The sequence below is a fragment of the Triturus cristatus genome, chromosome 7 (genome assembly GCF_964204655.1).
Source record: "Triturus cristatus chromosome 7, aTriCri1.1, whole genome shotgun sequence".
Classification (NCBI taxonomy): domain Eukaryota; kingdom Metazoa; phylum Chordata; class Amphibia; order Caudata; family Salamandridae; genus Triturus; species Triturus cristatus.
The window spans coordinates 405,918,941-405,936,785 of NC_140590.1; the positions used below are offsets into that span (position 1 = coordinate 405,918,941).

General features: G+C 43.9%; 1 protein-coding gene across 2 annotated transcripts in view; it reads right to left on the reverse strand.

Annotated features, from left to right (window-relative positions):
- THAP7 (THAP domain containing 7) overlaps positions 1–17,845 on the reverse strand; it is a 204,350-nt gene that overhangs the window by 65,716 nt on the left and 120,789 nt on the right. For both annotated transcript variants that reach the window (XM_085616664.1, XM_085616666.1), the window contains exons 2-5: positions 10,171–10,313; positions 9,575–9,782; positions 5,758–5,837; positions 4,048–4,203 (exon numbers count right to left, since the gene is read on the reverse strand). In XM_085616664.1, coding sequence (XP_085472790.1) covers positions 4,048–4,203; positions 5,758–5,837; positions 9,575–9,782; positions 10,171–10,250 — 524 coding nt within the window. In that variant the 5' untranslated portion in view covers positions 10,251–10,313. The remainder of the gene's footprint in view (positions 1–4,047; positions 4,204–5,757; positions 5,838–9,574; positions 9,783–10,170; positions 10,314–17,845) is intronic.

Consider the following 17,845-nt stretch of genomic DNA (forward strand, 5'->3'; position numbering starts at 1 on the left):
ATTTCTTGGATTCCCTGTCCGGAGGTGCGGAAGGGAATGCGTTCGGAACGCAGAGGCTTGGACAACCAAGCTCTCAGGGGTAGGGTGTGTGGAGAGGAAAATGGGGGTCGCCCGGGCCGGGCGATGGCGTCGGGCCACATTCCTATCCACAGGGCCCCTGTGTTGGCCCTGGACCAGGTGCCCAAAAGAACGTCTGAAAGTGCGTCACTGAAGGGCAGCAGTGGCTCCGCAGAGGAAGCCGCCAGCCGAAGCACTTCTGTCAGGTTAGTCCTGACGGCCACTGTAGGGAGCTCAAGGTGGAGAACCTATGCTGCCCTACGCAACACCACTGAATAAGTACCACCCTCCTCCGTAGCCACGGTAGAAGGAGACAGTGTGCCAGGTTCTGGAGAAAAATCCAGTCCGCCTGCGTGCTCCAAATCCTCTTCCCAATCCGGGTCTAACTCGCATTGAGCTGTGAGAGGGTCTTCAGACCCTTCCCAATCCTCCCCGTCCTCCGTAACCTGCTGAGCAGGCGGAAAAGAAGGAGGAGGATGGAGAAAGGGATAGAAATTCCCCATCGGCGTCGGAATTAGCGTCGATTGACACCGGTCCAGCACCATCTTCATGTCGGTGTGGAAGCCGGGGACGGCATCGGCCGGGGAACCCGGGGCAGACCTAGGGGGCAGAAAATCCCCTATAAACTCGCTCAGCTAAATCTTCTCCAGGCAAAACGACGCATGGCCACTGATGATGGGGCGGGAGAAGAGTTATTGATATGGGCCCAATTACTCGAGAAATTTAACGAGGATGGAAACTCAAGCACTGATGATAGTTCTGAGGAAGAGGGTTGCATTGGACTAAGGGGTCATTTTGAGGGCCACACAAGGAACATCATCATTTGCACTTAGTACCAATCTTGTGGTACCTACTAAATTGTGCTTCACTAACATGGCTGATGTGGTTATACATGAATTAAATAATCTGGTTCCTAATTATAAAGTGGTCCTCCCAAATCCATCCCAATAATCTGTTACAAATTAATGGCTCTCTGTAACAACAGACTACTCCTGATTTGGTTCTTGGATTTAGAAGACTGAGCAGTAAGTGGGGGAAAGAGCTCATTCTAAACACCACAAAGTACCAGCACAAGATATGGATACTGTTCACCTATGAAAAGTTTACACACAACCTTCTTGACGTATCGGATACGTTTATTAGAATGTGCGACCCAATCTTGGATTATTTTAGCAAAGACAATTGAAGACTTGCATGCCTCAACAGGCTATGAGCAATAGTCCCCTGCCGAACAACAGAACATTGATCGAAGACCTGACAACATTTTAGTTATTTGTCCGCTCTTATTTTTATATCTGTCAGGTGGTGTTGGGCAGGGCTGGGTGAATGTTGTGGGGTGCAGGGGGCAGGGGAGGGATGAATAGCCCCCATGCTGGAGGAACCTCCAGTTATTACGGTGGGTAAGTCTGCCTTGTTGCTGTATGTGAAACAATAAAAATCGATCAGAGAACAGAATCAGAGGCCTCTCACTTTAGGCAAGCCAGGTTACTTTGAGAGCCAGGACATGGATTTAGAAAACCTCTGGTGTATGAAGGCTTGCAAACCCGGATACTGAACGAACCTGTGTTGTAATACGGGATCGAAAGAAAGTTGTTTCGCATTATTAAATGCTGAAGCTGGATGCGATGTGACAGGATTTAAATGAGCAATTTGGAGACAAGCTAGTATTAGCTGTACCAAAAATGAGCTAGTGGACCACAGAAGTGTGCATTTCAGTGAACAACAAATGTATGAAGAAGGAAGAGCAGAAGTCGGGCCCAATCAAACTGTGTAGGTTTTGCAAAATACCAAGGGCCTGATTATGAGTGGGCCCATTAATTCCGCCCATGCACAAAATCCTGTTTACGCATGGGTCAGAATTTTGAGTTTGAATGTATTTAAAGCAACCAATAACTATCAGATGCGTTAAAAAACTCAACCTTCAATAAATTTTACCAGTTCAAAATTGCTGAAATTTAACAGGACCATTATTTGAACGAGAGAATCAAGGTAAAGTTAATATGAATGACTAAAGATGGGGTATTGTATTTTTATGAATGAACTTGACTGCAGTTTATAATCTCCATGGTGCTTTTCTGTGGCGTAGCTCTTGGAATTCCAGGGCTGAGGACAACCAGCCTTTGGGGGTGGGCAGAGCCCGGAATAACAAGGGAACTTTTTGGATTTTGCAGTACGTAATGCAATAAATTGTCCAACGGTTGTCTGCAAATCAAGGAAGCAGACGCTGATCTGCACACATCATGAGCTAGTTTTGGAGGAAAAACAGGAGTTTGCACCCAAATGCAAATTGGGGGCCGATCATATTACTTGGCTTAAAATAATGGTTGGGAGGTCTATCTCCCGGTGTTGTAAATACTTGAAAAGAGAAGGTAATTTGGTTGAAGGGTTAGGAGTGGCAAAGCATCTGCCAAAAAATGCAAAAAGTTAAAACTGCACCGACTGGGTGGCCAATGAGAGGACAATGAGATGGAGGAATAGTTACTTCCATATAAATTCTAGTTGCCCTGTCACAGGTTGAAAGGAGATCTTCATTGATTTATAAATACTAGAGAGAATCCCATGGTGGAAGACTGGTACCAGCAAGACCCTATACAGGATGCCGGCAGGGAGTTAGAAGAGAAAGGGCAACCGTAATGAGTGATGTAGCAGAAAAGAATACAGAGAGGAAAGTATATGGATGCGAAAGGAGAGAAATCAATCCATGCTAAGATATAATTGAGGAGGCCGGTGAGGCAGTGGAGTCTAAAGTGTGCGCAGCATTCCAGTAACAAAAGTACAGAACTGTATGAATAAACAATCTCAAAATTATCCCTACAAATAAGACAGACCTAAAACACATTAAAATGTGTAGCAAACCCGAATTACTGTAAACCTATTAACCAGTTCAGCCCACAAACCCATGTGATATAGCAATTAGTTCTCAGTAACCAATGCATTAAACAGCAACTGTTTTCTACTGTGAAAAGGACGCCAGCTAGCACAAACATTCACTTCAATTATTCACACGACTTAGTTGATCCTGAAGTCACATTCGTCCTTGGAGCAACAGAGCCAAATGTTTAGGAAGGAGAAGTGCTATTTTAAGACTTCTTCCTGGGATAAGGGAACCCAAGTATTGAAACTTAACCATTTAACCTGGAGGGTTATCGTATGAGATAATATCCTAAGACCAGAGTCCACTTTTCATCTAAACATTTGGAGGTGGGAAAAAATTGTCTAAAAATATAAAATATGCAAGACATAAGGACAAAAAGAGAGCTACAGCATGAGGCTAGTGGGCTGGTTTGAGAAAGGTACCACAAATTGTCGCTGGTTGTGAATCACAGAAGTTAAAGCAACAATATTGTGAGGGGTGCATGAGAAGGAAGCCAGCCTGCTTATATTTAGATGGCAAGATTCGACATACACAAAAAAAAATGGGCCTGTCATCCATGCCTTTGGTCAGAAGTGACATTTTTTAATGTTCCTGGCTATAGAGAAAAGGTGATGCTGGACATGCATTAGTCAAAAATACACTACGTTTTTCAAACTGTAGATATTAAATTGACATTTGGTGGTAAAAGTCGATGCTACTGCACTCTGCACCAGTTTTGATCACAAAACACGTTTTACCCTTTTGTGCTAGATGCACATTTATGCACCGTACTAAAACATAAACGTGCGTGTTCTTTATAGCCGGCTTATTCTAAGTGGCTGAATCCATACTTCTTTTTAGGGAACACATTCAGAGTTAAGCAGGGTCTAAGCAAAACAAACTCATCCCCATCAATGAAAATCCCTAAAATATGGCACACCAGGGACCATGCCCAGCCCACAGTCTCCATAACCATGATACAAAAGAGGCAGGGACTGCAAAAAATGGCCAAGGCAAACTCAGTAAATCCTCAAAGCAGCTAAACCTTTTAAGACAGAAAAGATTGTCAAACACATATGGCCCATATCGTTTACGGCAGTGACGCCTGTGATTAAGACAATACAAAGCAAACCTACCTCATCCCCACCACTTCAAAGCAGCTCTTCTCAAAATGTCTGGAGCAAAAATATATATACTCCGATGTTGGATCCCAGAGACCTGTTCCACTGGAATCTGTGCGGCAGCAGTTTGCCAACCAGAGGATTCGGCGGGGGTTCTCCTTTTTCGGTAGTCTGCCAATTAATACGTTTTTCAAAAAAAGATAATTAGAAGTATATCGACTACTTCATTATAAAAGCACACATCAAAATTTTCTACAAAAATCATATTACAAGTGAGGCATTTACCTGAAAGATTATTATGTACAAAATGGAATTCTATATCCTAATTTATTATCAGAATACCAGTAATAACAAATTGCGAGCCAATTTAAGTAAAGTTCTAGCCCACTAAGATTATTAATAGAATTTGAAAAAATATAAAAACAGTCTCTTCTTTAATATTGTTTACAAGCAGTATGCCCTGAAAAGCTTACAAAATATAATTACAACTCATGATAAACTATACTAAATGAGTTGTGCAATACCAGAAAGTAAGTATCAATGACAGATGTATGTGCTTCACGTTTGATTTGAATCCCAAACAGATAAAATCAACTTATTTTTATAAATTTCTTGAAATGATAGTTGCACAGAGAACCGGAGCTTATACTGCAAAGTATTGGATTTGTTGGGATTAGTGAGAAAAGTCAAAGGATAGTGCATTAGAAACCGTTGGCAGCAGTGTTAAATGCACTGTTCAAGCAGATTTGGGAGGAACAGAAAACTAATGGAAAACAGCTCATAAAGAGGACCACGTGTTTCAGGCTGAGAAGCAATCTTCTCCATCTTGCCTTCTTCATGGTACAACAGAGTTCAGTATATTAGAGACACTGACACATTATTAGTTGACAAAGTCCTAGTTGCAGCCAACTATTGATGTGTAGAACCAGGGAAAAGCTTGATGATAACTCCATTTACAAGGGAGAGTAATGATCAATTGGTGATGATTAAGTTAATAAACAGAAACAATACACCTCTCAATGGGCATTTCCTCGAGCATGGGGGGGGGGATTAATTAACAGGATTTCAATAAGGATTATGGTCAGTCTATAGTACAATAAATGTCAGTTTGATTTGTCAATAAATGTAATCCCATCATTAATCATGGTTGAGTGTGATCTCCCTCCACTGGCATCATAAAAATGTAGGCCTTCTTGATCTTCTGAAGAGAAAACAGTCTGCAAAAGTCTTGAGTAGTATTCTAAATATCTGTAGATCTTTAAGGATGGCCCAGAGTTGTCTAAGACTATCCATAGAAGGGAGTATGGCTACAAGGATTGTTGGAGATGAATGCCTACCGTGAACATGACTTCATGATTTCCACAAAGAAATGTAAGCTGTTCATCAGGAAGAAAATAATGATATATCCGGAGTGAAAGGGGAGGAAATAGTTCTCAGCTGCTTGGACGGCTTTGGGGACTACCAATAAATAAAACTCCAATCAAGTATGTTGCGCAGTGGAATTGCTACTCAATTAAACTAATAGTATTGTCTTTTGTGTCAAAAAATTAATCTGCTATCCTATCATCTTGACTGATTCCCGAGTCTAATACCTGAATTCAAACAAGAGACTTTTTTTTTTTACTTTAGCCTGACTGCCAAGAACTTATGGAGAAACAGCTTTTGCTCTCTTCGGTTCCTCATTTTCTGTTACCTAAGTGGTAGGACGATACTATCCACACTGACCTGTGAAAGGAGACACCCTTGTTTCTGGTTTCCTTAGTGTCTCTCATGGTGCAGCCAGCAGCTGAACAATGCCGTGGCATCTGTAAATGGAACCCCACAGGAAGAAAAGACAAACATCAATAGTTATTAAAGCACAAAAATACGAATGTTAGTAGTCTTCAATGGGAATGAAAAATAACAGAATTATCGTCAAGATAGCACATAAGTACAAAACTGTGAACAACTAAATAACAGTCCCCACAAATAAGACAGATCTAAAACCTATTAAAATGTGCAGCAAAAAGAAATTGCCGTTCTGTCCACAAGACCTGGCAACATAGCAGATCAGTTCTCAGCTAGTCAATGTACTATATAGAAGTCATTTCTTTCCACTGCAAAAAGAACCCCAGCTCATGCAAACATTAGCGGCAGTTATTCACACCACTTATGTTTCATAATAATTATCAATCCTTCAACTATGTTAGCTTTTGTCAAATGGATCGCTAACACAATTTCCTCAAGTTGCAACTGCCAACTAACCTGTAAATGACAGGGTTATGTGAGATGGGAAGAATATCAACACAACAAAATTATGTTACATTCCAGCCCATGGTGAAAATGATTGCAGGCCTTTAACATCTAGTGCATCGATTAAGGACTTGAATAAATAATTGTGGATTTAGGTTACTTTAGCTGAGCATACACTAAAAGACTTGCCTTTCCAAAAGCAGACCTATACCTTTCAAATGATGCTGTGATTGCATAAACAGCTAAGCTATTCAACCAGGTCACCGACGGAATACTTTTCTATCCCAGACTGGCAACTAAAGCAGAAGTGCTAAAGTATTTTTTAGGATGAACATGCATTAAATATTCAGACCTTAAATAGCTCTGTGTGAGAAGTTGGCCTGGTATATGCTGGTCACTAGTTAAAGTGGCCACCTTGCACCAGTACAATTCGACTCTTATGGTAGAAAGGTTTAATACAACCTTTTAAAGAAAGCTATCCTAGTGGTAGCTGTGGAGAGCAGCCTTCAGGCTAAGTCTTTAGAGGAATGTAAAGCAGCTTGTTTTACCTTATAATCTCTTGAATTACTAAATGAAAGGACACCACACAGGTATATATATATAAAATATATATGTATTTATTACTAATAAATGTCTGCTAATCTCTTTATGAGATTAGAAGTCAAGGACATATGCACAAATCAACATTTCACAACAAGTTAAGCACAAATATGGCTGGGGCCCTAGGGGCGTACCAGACCATATACTAAAAAAGAGACTTAAGAACAACGACTTGAGAAGGAACAAGGACTAGGGCCTTCAGAAACGCTGGGGCCTCACTAATCGACCCAAGGCAGGTAAGTGAAAGACCCACGGGAGACGCATGCAGTGTGAGAACACAGCCGCGGATCCCAATTGACTTCTATGGAGCAAGTCGCGGTTGGAATTTTAAAGTTTTAGGATACTTCGGGAGAGTCTACAAGCATGTCACTTACAGGGTAAGTAGTTCTAGAGCCAACACACACAGAAGCACCGTAGTGCTGGAGTTACCTCACCCAGGGAAGCCGGGTGCATAGGTGTCTTTTGGTGTCTGGTCGCGGCGTCGTTTTTAATGGGAGCCAAAGAAGACTTGCTGCTTGTGAAGACAGGAGTAGTGTCCGGTGGAATCCATGGCTGGATTCAGAAGAAGGAAGACCTGAAAGCAGAGGAGACAGTGTTCAAAGTCACTTGGCAGTGACCCGGGGTGAGGAAGATGTATGTCCACAGTCGTCGGGTGATTTCAGGTGATCACAGGCGTCTTGACTCTTCAGCCACGAGGTCCAGGATGCGTTGACGACAACCAGGAGCTGGATTCGGCGTGTCCCACGAAGTCTGAAGCTTACTGCGGTTTCGGTGACCAGACTGGAACCAACAAGCCTTGGTAACAGCAAGTCTTGTGGAAAGTGTAAAAAGTCAGCGGTGCAGACCAGCAAGGTCTGAGGGACTCACCCAGCGAGGGTAAGTCAGGGCAGGCCTGGAGCAACCAGGGGAGCCCTTTGGATTTGTAGAAAAGTCTTCTGGGGACCCACAAGCCAACCGGCAAGGGATCGCGAAGACGCCTTGGGAGGATTCACTCACCAGGAGCCCACGGTCACTTGGGACGAGGTAGGCCTCTGATCTTCGGAGGAAATCCTGCTGGAGGCTTGGACCACTCGTGGTCCAATGCACAAGTTCGTAGAACGTCGTGAAGGGGTTGCACTCGAAAATAGTGCCCGGTTCCCAGGTATTGCAGTTCCTCGTCACTCGTGGGGTCCACTTGCCTCAGCATCGCTGGGGACTCACGATGGCCTTGGAGACGTCAGGAAATCCACTTCCGGGGCAGCAGGGACTTCGGACTCCGGTGGGAGCGGGAAAGTTTGCGACCGTTAATTCAAAGTTTTGGTGCCTGTCAAGCAGGGGAGTCTCTCCTTGACTCCAAGGGAGATACTTCAGTCTTCCAGAGGTAGTGGAACGTCGAAGGTCCAGGATTCTTCTCCAGAGCGTCGTCCAGGGATATCTAGTTTGCAATGGCAAGGGTTCCCTAACTTATACTACAAGGAAGGAAGGGACTAGCTCTATGACCCCTCCTATGGGAGGGTCGGGGGAGTGGGTGGCTACACCCACTTCCCTTTGTCCAGTTTCGCACCAGAGCAGGGGCAGGTAGCCCCTGAACCGGTTTGAGCTGGCATATGCAAAGAGGAGCCTACTGCTCCCCCAGTGCAACACTTCAAAGCACTCTAGGAGTGCACCCACCCAGCCCCAATACACTAAACCCTGTCTGGGAGGTGGTTACACCTCCCTGTGACAGGATGCCTATTGTTGGGCCTCCTCCACTGTGAGTTTCGGTCAGCAGCAGGAGGGCAGCCCAGTGTCTGTGACTGGTGGCATCCATTTTGTGATGCCAGGGCTCTTCAGGATTCTACCGTGTTTCCACAGTGGGTACATGTCTATCCCTCTAGAAGGGTGGGATCATACTCCCACACCAGTTACTGGTGTGGGGGTATGATTCCAAAGTGTTTGACACCAAACACGACATGTTTTGATGCAGCCAATCCAAAGTTAGCATTAACCGCGAGGTTACAATGCACTTAAGAGTATATGGTTTAACCACATCCACAAACAGCCACAGAGAATGGACTCTGAGAGCTGAAGAGGGGCCCTGCTCAGGCAGAGGCACCCCCTCACATGGAAACCAAGCACCCTGCCCTCAGGATTGATAGGTTTATATGTGTGTGCAGGTAGAGATATAGTGCACCTCACCCAGGCTGCAGTAGCAGGTCTGTGGTGTCAGATTTAGTCTGCTTCCAAGGGGTGGCATAATACATGCTTCAGCCCCTGGTAGGCCTGTGAAGTACCTATGCCCTTGGTACCTAAGGTACCATTTACTAGGGGTTCATAAGGTACCACAGTATCCAATCACTAGTGCACCTAATATGCACTCCATGTTTAGAGAGAACAGAGAGGCTGGGGCCCTGATTAGCAGGGTCCCAGCCAGACTATAGCCAGAAACCAGTGTTAACATCAGAAAAAAAGTGGGGGCAACATAAGTGCAGATCCTACTCTCCTACACTCTGCCATCATTCTGTACACCTAAAACGAAAGGGATACTACTGCGGGTTACAGTGGTTTAGGGCACCCTTCAGTCAGTAACGTATTCAGTATTACAGAACACCCATTAAAATGTGGCACCACACCACATGTAAAACAGTACAAGCTGATCACTTCAAGCAGCAAATCTGAGACACAAAGTGCAGGCCCAGCCAAAATATTTAATTGAAAAGTATATTCTTATGGTTGGTGTGGGGAACATTACCTTTGAGGGTTTTACACGTGGGAACAATGTTGGCACCGCAGTTTCTCTTAGGCGCACAGTCTGTCCAGTTCGATCAAAGTCTTTGTCCTGGAAATGCTGCGAACAGAGGGAACTGTGCACAGAAGGTGTCCAATTGCTATCAGCAGTAGAATGGGAAAGGGCCACAGCAGCTACCCACAGCTCTCGGCGACCCTCTTCCTTTGGGAACCTGAAGGTACACACGAGAGACAAACACAAATTAGTGAAAAAACATGCAAGTATAGGGATGCAAGAATAGAACACTGTATCAAGAGAAACAAATTAGAAGATAAATATAAAGGCACTCTATCGCCAGTTAGAGACCTCTAAATAGGAATGTAGATGGAGAGATGACATTCGGTACGATAATGTGATAACCAGTAGTGATGAGCAGCAAATCACAGTTGCCAACTGTAATCAATCCTGTTTTATAAATATATTAGAATTCAGTGCATATTTATCACAACATCACTATGCTTGCTTCGGATGTAATGCAATGCAAGGCACTAAGTAGGTTTTGTTCCAGGCCTTCTCTGAAAGCATCTATGTTCCACAATGATCCCAGCTCATCCCTTTACCTGTGAAAAGTAATGCCCCTGCGCTTGCTGGTCGGGGTATGGCGATTGACGCAGTTAGCTGCTGAACAAGTCCGCACCATTTCCTTTCAGAGACTGCCAAATACTTTTCAGTGAATTGCATTGCCAGGGTTATCTCACGGCACCTACAAAAAGCATACAAAAAAATAAGAGATGGAAGCGCAGTGAGAAGTCGCAAGCTAGAATGCATGGAATATGTAATCTACAATCAGTGATCTCAGAACCATATGATGTACATAGGTAGCTAATTTTCACCAGCCAAAGTCTGAAGGTGTGGCATAAGCTAACAATAAAGAAGTCGAAAAGACTCTTATGTAACCGATTGATCAATTGATACCGGGCTATCACTTGTACACTACCCACATATTCCTGCAAACCACAAATGATTTTACACTCAGTCCTGCCCACATCAGACAGAAAAAACTCAACCTATAAAAAGGATATGTGAAGACAAAAAGGAAACCTATGCAAGTTAAGCTATGTTCATTTATTTGTAGAGTACTTGTATGCCAAAGCATCATGGCACTATCTGAGAACACAAAAGCATGGAACTTTTCAGTGATAAAATAGAATTTTATTGGAAAGATGTATCTTGACCAGCTCAAATAACCTTTTAAAGTATTTTTCTACTGGAAAATCTGATTTCGCCTAAAGAGAATCGAGGGCAATTGCAGCATTTGGAGGCGACAGTATTAATTAAGCCTTTTACAAACCTCAATCTCAGTACTGAATATGCAATCAGACAAACTGGACCATCAAATCGATCTTATGAACATTATCGCATCACACATTGCCAGCACTAACACCAAACTAGAAAAGCTAACACATCGGATCAGCACCACACTGGCGACAACTCACCCAGTCCAACAAGGAGCATACAAGTGTGGCCCAATCATCGTTAAATTAAGCTTTTTACCAGGCATTCTATCCGATATCCTAAATGAGATGGAAAACCGTGAGAAGGTAACACCATCTACTATGCATACTCCTGAGGGGTATACTTGTGATCAACCACAAACAATCGTCAATCAACTTAGAAAAGAAGTAAACACCACATGCAACATCCCTTGTACTCAGACTTGAACCCTGAGAATGACCGATCAGGCCCTACCATCCCCACGTTTGCCCCTGCAAATGATTACGGAGGTATGCGAGCCTAAAATCCAAGTTCAAACTAATATACAAAAGAAACATGCTAGAAAGGCAAAAAGGAACCCCGGCCGGACAGTGCAGCATGGAGAACGTAGTGATAACTAGTACTTCATCTTTACTGTCAAGAAGAAACGTCAAGATACTCTAGCAACAACCACTGTAACGATCCAGTTAAAAGTCAATCATTGATCTTGAGCTTCTGGATGAAACAGGGTTAAAGTTGATCGCCCTGATTCATCTGAAACATTGCAAGTAACTTAAGGCAGGTCAGGAACTGTGCAGGAGGCCCACTCACTAAAAGTTGAACTACTCGGACAGAACGTGCAATCAGCTCCCGTAATGACCCCTTAAACAGCTACGGAATTTGAGCAGTCAGATAAACCAGGGACAAAAATTATATCCTTGGATACACATGAAACAGAGAAAACAACCATTGGTAGATCAGGCACAGTGCAAGAGGTCAGGCCAATCAACGCTGATCCGCATGACCAGACTCAGCAAGTAGACAAGATGAACAAGCATTCCTGTCACTATATGAGAAAGAACGGCTCAGACAGGATCATGTCCGTAAATAGGATCTACGGACCTTTTTTAAGGATAACAATGGTCTCTTCAAGCAAGTGTAGAACTAATGGGAACGAACGCACTGAAAGTAAACCACAGCCAGATCGTATTATCTAATTCGCTCATTCACTGTAGGAAGGTAGCTCCACAGAAATGGCACAGCAGGAACATCAAGCTAAGAGTCTCTCTATAAGCAATAAGATAATGGTAAAAGTTAACACCCAAAATACAGGGAGAGCAAATAACATATCGCAATTATAAAACATCAATTTTTCTTCAGACTCCAGCATCTGCTCTCAGGATATTGACAGTGACTCAACAACTTGTTTTAACACCACAAGATGTGTCAGGAGGTCAACAGGACATATTGAACAGAGCAAACATGAGGTTGCTTGCTGTGATACCTAAATAGCGGCATATTAAATCAACAGATCTTAAAATCAGTCAAATTCCTGTCCAATGAAGATAATAGTCACATGGAAAAAACCTTAACTACAAGGAGATCAGAGGAGATAGCCCTCCTAGTTAATAGCACATGTCAAAAGTTCAAATCATGGTTATACTTCTTTCAAAAAAACCAACAAAACAGCACTATACATCTCCCTTGTTAACCCTGCCCCAAAGTCTAATCACCAGCCTGGGTCCCTACCCGGTACAATCTGTTATACAGCATGCGTGTGGTTCAACAGAAATAACCACCAAATCGAAGAAACAAGTAACGGATGATACTCAAGAACAATGGCGCTGGATAGCATCTGCCTTAAATGCCCCAAGGAAGGACAAACAATTTGCAGTAGATTTTTCTCACAATTCTTTCCTGGAACATCGCTGGAGCAAAGTGAAAACTAACAAATGGTGCACTGCCATCAAACTGGGGAAAATATGTAATCATAGCCCTGTAAGAGACCTGGCTGATTGATCCAATTCAATTGGCTGGTTATGTCCTTCACTATGTTAATGCAAATAAAAAAACATTGATTTGTGAGGTCTAGACGCGGTCTTGCCGTCTATGCTTGAGCACCCCCCCTATGACCCAGGTCAAATTCAAGGGAAAAAAGTATGCCCACATTGCTCTACTGTGCTTCTGAGTCTTCCCCTACATCGAGCAAGATGCTTGTGTACCAAGCAAACAAAGCCTGACACTAGTTTTAGGATAACTCACTGTTGACTAATCAATACGAGATCGCTCATCAAAAATGCCTTAGCATTTCATGATGTCATGGAGGAGCATGCTATCAATATAGCCTTCATTACAGAAACCTGGGCCGATCCCTCATCGGAACCAGATCTTCTGGGAGCCCTTCCAGATGGTTTCAATATCTATAGGAAAGACAGAGTTGGGAAAAGAGGGGCGGTAAAGCACTCATAGCCAGAAATAGTCTTCATTTTTAGTTCAATGCAATGCCCAATTTTGCAGAAGGGGAGGTAGCCACCTTCAAAATCAAGCTCGACAACCAGAACACTTTTAATGACACTCTCATCTATCGCCCACCAATGGCTAAACCCAATTTCCTAAACTCCGTAGGCCAGCTCCTTGAACCTAAAGCAAGACTACATAATTATACTCTCCTTGGTGATTTTAATTTCCATTTCGAAAACTTCTCAGATACAGATACAGAGGCCCTCTTAGATCATATGGTCAGTGTAGGACTAAGTCAACTGGTCAAGGAAGCAACCCACTCGGCGGGACACTGCCTGGATGGAATCTTCTCAGACCACCCCAATCTTCTTTGAAATAAAGCCCTACCATTTATTTGGTCAGACCATTGAGCAATACTGTTTAAAATCTGCCTGCCTGCCTGCCAAAAAGCCCACCTGTGTAGCTAAGAAAGCTCTCAGCTCCCGGCCTTGGCATAAAATTGAGAGAGATGAATTTAGTAAGACACTACAAGGCTCGAGCAAACCCACTCCGGTAAACATAGACGAGGCAGTGACAATTATCACTCCTGGATCTACCGCGCGGGGCAACAGTTCGCACTAACTACACGGCACTCCAACAGACCTTGGTTCAATAAATCCCCGAAAGAGCAAAAAACAGACCTGTAGAAAACTTGAAAGGAAATGGAGACTAGCTAATAATGATCAAACCAAATCCGAATTTAGACTGACCATGCAAACTTACAAGCAGTTCATTCTTAAAGCCAAATCTGACTTCATCAAAGAAAGTATTGAAGCATCTAGTGCCTGTGCAAAACAATTGTTTGCTACAGTAAAAAAAACTTTCCAAGCTCCATGAAATCTAAAGTCAGGACAACAGCCAGCAATTCTGCAACAAGCTAGCAAACGTTTTCCAACTAAAAGTCAACCAAGTCTTTGACGGCTTTACCCCACCCCCCAAGTCAATGTATCTGCACTCACGGATAAAAACATAAGTGCCAATTCATCCCATCAAATTAATACAGCTAGCTCTCCAATCACCACTCTATCTAGGTTTCTGCCAATCTCTCTTGACCATACTATTGAATTGATCTCCCTAGTTAAGTCATGATCTCCCTCTGATGCATGCCCTCCCAAAATATTGCATCTGGACCAGAAATTGTGGGACCCGCTCTTTGGCCTATTTTCAACACTATGATTTCTTCGGGAGCCTTTCCCACTGACTGGAAAAGAGCCTCTATACTACCACTCCTGAAAAACCCGAAGTTGGACCCAGATGACCCCTCCAACTACAGGCCAATCTCCAGGATACCGTTCCCAGCCAAAATCATACAAAAATATCTTAATGAAATACTGTCCACCTTCCTCATCGAGGGCGATATCCTGGATCAGTCGCAATTTGGCTTCCGGGCCCACCACAGTACGGAACTGGCCCAGATTACAGCGACAGAGGAACTTCGGTTAACCCTTGACAAAGGTGGGAGTGCTGCCCTCATACTTTTAGATCTTTCAGCGGCATTCAATACCGTTAACCACGACGTGCTGGTCGATCATCTTGCCTCACTGGGAATCAGGGAAAAAGCACTCTTCCTACTCAGATCTTTCCTGTCAAACAGGACACAATCCGTAGCGCTTGACCTGTTTGTCTCCCCGGACTTCACACTCCCTTGTGGAGTGCCTCGGGGTTCGTGGCTGTGCCCCACTTTTCAATCTCCACGTCACCCCGCTGGCCAAATTGATAAAAACTTTTGGATCCATGCTGGTGACTTATGCTGACGACATGCAAATCATAGTATCCATCAACAGCCCGTCACTGCGTCAAGTTTTAAAGCTGCATAAGTCATGTAGGGCAATGGATGCAGACAAACTGTCTTAAGCTCAACACCTCAAAAACAAAAGGTTATGCTTTAAGGCAACACACCTATTGTTTGGTCAGACAACTGGTGGCCAGTCACATGGGCCCTCCCCTACACCAGCTGATAAGGTTAAGAACCTGGGAGTTTTGTTTGACACCAGGCTCTCCTTCGAACCCCAGATCAACCACACTACAGCAACATGTTTTTTCATCCTTAAAATCTTGAAGAAAATACTTCATCCCATTAGAGCTCAGGAAAACAGTGGTCACAGCCTTGATTAGTTCAAGATTGGACTAGTGCAACGCCCTTCTGACCAGTGCAAGCAAATGCAGTCTACAAAAATTGCAGACTACTCAAAATGACGCCACTAAAGTTCTGCTTGGGCTTTCTCGATTTGAGTCAGCCTCCAAGGGCCTTGCAGAGTTACATTGGCTGTCCATCAGCAAGAACATCCAATTTAAAGCCTAGTGTATTGCGTTTAAGGCCATACATGGTAAGGGCCCTCGACAATAATCGCAACTGCTCAGACCCTATATCCCAGCCAGGTTACTTGCATCGTCTAATAGTGGCAACCTCGCTATCCCCAAGATTTCAAAAGCAAAATAGGGAGGCAAAGGTTTCTCCTATACCACTACTAAATTTTGGAACTCCCTGCCCACTAGCTTGAAAAACGAACATAACCTGCTCTAATTTAGGAAGCGCTTAAAGACCTGGCTATACCAGTAACAACATTCTGGAAGGAACAGTCTTCTGGTGTTTTCAGCGCCTAGTTCCTTCGGGTTATGTCGCGCTCTCTAAATCCTTCATTTCATCTCATTTCATGTATCAACCGCATTAAGCGTTGTATCGGAGAAACTACAAAGCTCCACCTCAAATCTACAGACAATTAAGTTCAGTCTCCGCTACGACCATTGGAAAACCCCAGTAAAATTATTCAACATTTATGCGCATCCCAATGCCCATAGAAAGTCTGCATTATTCAAGAAAGTAATCCACGTGATAACAGGTGACAGGTAACTTTAACACCAATTTAATATAAACACACCGGAAGTGGACAAGCACTTAGAAGCCAAAAATGCAGTCTGGGCAGTTATCCCACAGGCCACCAATCCCCGAAAACGACCAAACCGCTTTGAGAAAGAATTGGTTATCGTCATGGAACATCTGGGTCAGAAGGTAATCTAAGGCAGAATGGCAGAACTCAAGATGACAACCCCCAAAGGCTATAATACAAAAGAGGGACAAGACAGGGGGGGCTAGTTTAATGAGGTCCAGTGTACAGGCCCCAACGATTATAAACAAAACAGGGTACAAAGTTCCTCTGGTACATAGAAGAGATTATTCAGGACGTCAATCCTTTATTCAGAACCGGAAGTGGCCGGGCAGTGAATTGGGAAATTCCCTTGGTTGAACTAGAGATCTCACACACCCAGCAAGCTGGGTGTCATGCTTCATCATATGAGCTCTGCCCCTCGTCAAGACGGCGCTGCAATCCTTGACGGGCACCCGAACCGGGGCTCTTTATCGGGGATCTTCTGTTCTTGCCGGTTGGTGCATGGGGGTGAGGGGCCTAGTGTGTGTAGATGTGTGACGGAGTGAGATTAAAACGGGTCAGTTAGTCCTTATCAGTAATTTATTCAGAAGGTAAACTACCCGATTAAAATGGTGTAGAGTGGCTGTGTACTAGAGAAGGTGTCTAGTCATGAAGCTCTACTCTAAAGATCAACATGTTTCATGCCTCGTGTGTCAGGGGGATCTAGGCACTTATTCAGGATCAAAGCAACTATCTACACTACGTGGTAAGGTGCAATCTACCTACCACGTCTTCAGGTTCGTTACCTGCGAAAAAAGGTGAGGAAAAGTGAAAATACCAGATAAAAATGTCTAATGATATCTCTTCTTAATATTACCAAAGGTTATAGTGGAGAAGTGAAAAGAACACGCTATTAGAGTTACAAGTGCTCGTAGGTAGGTCAACTCTTAATTATTGTAGCGTATGGTGCCTATTTGGACCAAGTGTGCAGTCTAAAAAATATAAAATTGTGCAGTTAAAAACTTACTGGTGAGTAATATTTCAACACTCATGGTCAAGGGGATGGCGACAGCGAACTCACCTAGTGGGTTGCTAGAAATTGCTAGCGACAGTCCTGGCGGTGGCTAGAGGACACCAGTTGGGTCCTGTAAAAATAAAAGCGTCAGAGAAAAAGGGGGAGGGGGAGTTAGAAGGACCTGGTAAGTATAAAAGGCAAATTGCCGAACCAAAACTGATAGTAGTAATGGTAAGGTGATGAGAAGCGCCACTGGGGTACTAGGTAGAGACTCAACCGTGTAAGGCGAGACCCACTCACACCGAACAGGGACCGGAGCTAAGAGGGTGTCAGGCGGTCTGGTCGGGGCGGAGGGTACGGCAATTTACAGGCGGAGGAGAAGCTCACCAAGGGATGCCCAAGAAATGCTCTCAGGAGCGGCACAAGTTGACCGGAATCAGGAACTGAAGAGGTACTCACCCGCGTCGATTCACGCTAAGCCGCAGCACCTACCAAACACCGCCAGGAACCGGGGTGGTGACCGGGTGTGGATAACGCGGGAATATAAAGCCAATGTTTCCTGATTCGTAACGTCAAAGTGTGGTGCGAGCGTAGCGCGTCACCACGGTGCTCACGTGTGACGTGTAAGGTCACGTGATGTCGACAACAACTCTGGCGGAC